This window comes from Myotis davidii, unplaced genomic scaffold (genome assembly GCF_000327345.1).
Source record: "Myotis davidii unplaced genomic scaffold, ASM32734v1 scaffold328, whole genome shotgun sequence".
Lineage (NCBI taxonomy): Eukaryota > Metazoa > Chordata > Mammalia > Chiroptera > Vespertilionidae > Myotis > Myotis davidii.
The window spans coordinates 581430-583711 of NW_006300373.1; the positions used below are offsets into that span (position 1 = coordinate 581430).

The following is a 2282-nucleotide window of genomic DNA, read 5'->3' on the forward strand; positions in this document are numbered from 1 at the left end:
ACGCAGGACGGCCAGGCCGGCCAGGCGGTCCAGAGACACGAGCACCACCACCACCACGAGCACCACCACCATTACCACCACTTCTACCAGACATAGGCCCCGGCTGCCGCCACGCCAAGGACCCCCCCCCCAGGCCTTCTTATTCTATTAATTATTGTTATGATGACTATTGTTATTAATAATTATTGTTACTCCACTAATATTCAGCTAGCCTCCGTGTAGAAGATGTATGGCCACACAGGACTAAACCTTATTTATATGCCGTGGGGACTGCGTCACTCGCCCGAGACGGGGCTCCGGGCTCCCTCGGGTTCCCAGCTGTGGTTTCTCGCAGACCCACGCCCTTCCCAGCCCCCTGCCCCTCCCCCGGAGCCCCGGGCCGGAGCCCTGCCACGCTCCCATGGCTCCCAGGAGGGCACCCTTTCCGCCGGCTCCCAGAAACCCTCGAAATCTCTCTGAGAAGATACACAGCTGCTACCTCTTAGTATTATTCCCGTTCCCTTCTGCCCTGGACTGATGGTAACGCGCCCCAAGGATCTCCGCGGACAGCGGGTCGCCGGGCCGCCTCCCGGCTGCTGTGTGTGTGTCCCAGCCCAGGGCCTTCGCTGTCCTTCCTGCGGGATCGTTCCCAGTGCGGTCACGCCTCGCCCGCCCGGACCGCGGCCGTCTTCTCTGCCCGCACAACCCGAAGACACGCGTCTCCGTCCCTCCTCCTCCTCCTCGCTTCTTTAGAAAGATACGCACACAGTTAAAGACTGCCCCGAAGCCAGACTCCTCGTTCTGGAAACCTCCGAGAGGGAACCGGCCACATCAGCCATCGTGGCTTCCCCAGGCCAGGCAGCGGGGGAAGATGCGGGAACCTCGAGTTCTCCCCTCGGCAAGAATCCACGCGGCCGAAGCGGTTCCCTGACGGCTCTGTATCTATAGCTAGACGCCACCTGTCCATGTCGATGTATCTTTCTATAAATATACACTCTCAGGTACCTTCCCCGTGTGCCCGAGTGCCTGCTTCACTTCCCCAGACCCCTCGGAGCCCAGATGGGGCCCTGCGCGCCTCCTGCTGGGGCCACGGTCCATTGGATGCGAACAGCGACTCATCTGTCCTCGGGGGTCCTTTTCCTGCCTCAGGGTCTGACAGCTTTGGACAGGCCTGCTGGGGCCCAGGAGCTGGGGTGTGTGTGTTTGGTGGTGGTGGTGGCGGGGGGACATTGGCCAGAGCTGGCCCCAGGAGCAAGCTTTTGTCTGATGGGGGCCTGGAGGGGCCAGAAAAGGACCGCTCTCCACCCATGGGGACACACTCACATGGCGCTGGTTGAGGAGAGTTTAATAAAGGAGAGAGCCACACCGTGCGGGCAAAGCCAGCAGGAGTGCAGGATCCAGGCCAGCTCTGGGCTGTCACTCCCAGGCCTGCAGCGGGTGGAGAAGGGGAGTGATGCCGCCAGCCTGTGGGGACCCTGCAGGGACCTGCCATCCCGGCCTCCCTGTCCTGCCCGCTCTGTGCCCTGTTGTGCTGAAGCCATGGGGAGCTGGAGGGCGGGGGAGCTGCTAATGGGGGTCCCCCTGCAGGCGGGTGGGTGTCCTTCCCGGGCAGAGAAGAAAGTGGAGAGTGAGCCCAGCTGCCCGCCTGTCTGCTGCTTGGTCGCCCAGCTGCCACCCCCTTTCCCAGAGCCTCTGGTTTGGATTCACTGTGGTCGGAAAGGGGTTCTTTTGAAAATACTGGGCTTAGTTGTCACCAAATGATTGGGTTAGTGCCGGTGCGCCTGGGAGTGGATTAATACAGCTCATCCTCAGGACAACCCTCAGAGGCAGCCAGTGGCCGCTCGGGGAGCTGGAGCTCAGAAGAGGTTGAGAACTCACCTGAGATCACACAGCAGGTGGCAGAGCTGGGGTTCTAGTCTTTCCCGCCGTCCCTGAACCACTGCGTCTGGGCCTCTGACAGTCAGTGTCCAACACAAACTGATGGGAATGTAACCAAAGCAGGGAAGGCAGGGAGGAGGGAGGAGGGAGTCCCCCAGCCCCCCAAGGTGCTTTGTCACGGTGTGGGTGCGGCCAGCTCTCTGGACCTCACAACCAAGTGGGAAAGGATCTTACACTAGGCCTGTGGTCAGCAAACTGCGGCTCGCGAGCCACATGCGGTTCTCTGGCCCCGTGAGTGTGGCTCTTCCTAAGCCTTAGGAGTTCCCTAATTAAGTTAATAACAATGTACCTACCTATATAGTTTAAGTTTAAAAAATGTGGCTCTCAAAAGAAATTTCAATCGTTGTACTGTTGATATTTGGCTC

At 59.8% G+C, this 2282-nt stretch overlaps 1 protein-coding gene across 1 annotated transcript in view; it reads left to right on the plus strand.

Annotated features, from left to right (window-relative positions):
- The window catches only part of NKD1 (naked cuticle homolog 1 (Drosophila)), an 80092-nt gene extending 79104 nt beyond the window's left edge, over window positions 1-988 (plus strand). The window contains exon 10 of the mRNA XM_006777061.2: window positions 7-988. Coding sequence (XP_006777124.1) covers window positions 7-96 — 90 coding nt within the window. The 3' untranslated portion in view covers window positions 97-988. The remainder of the gene's footprint in view (window positions 1-6) is intronic.
- Window positions 989-2282: the final 1294 nt, after the last annotated feature.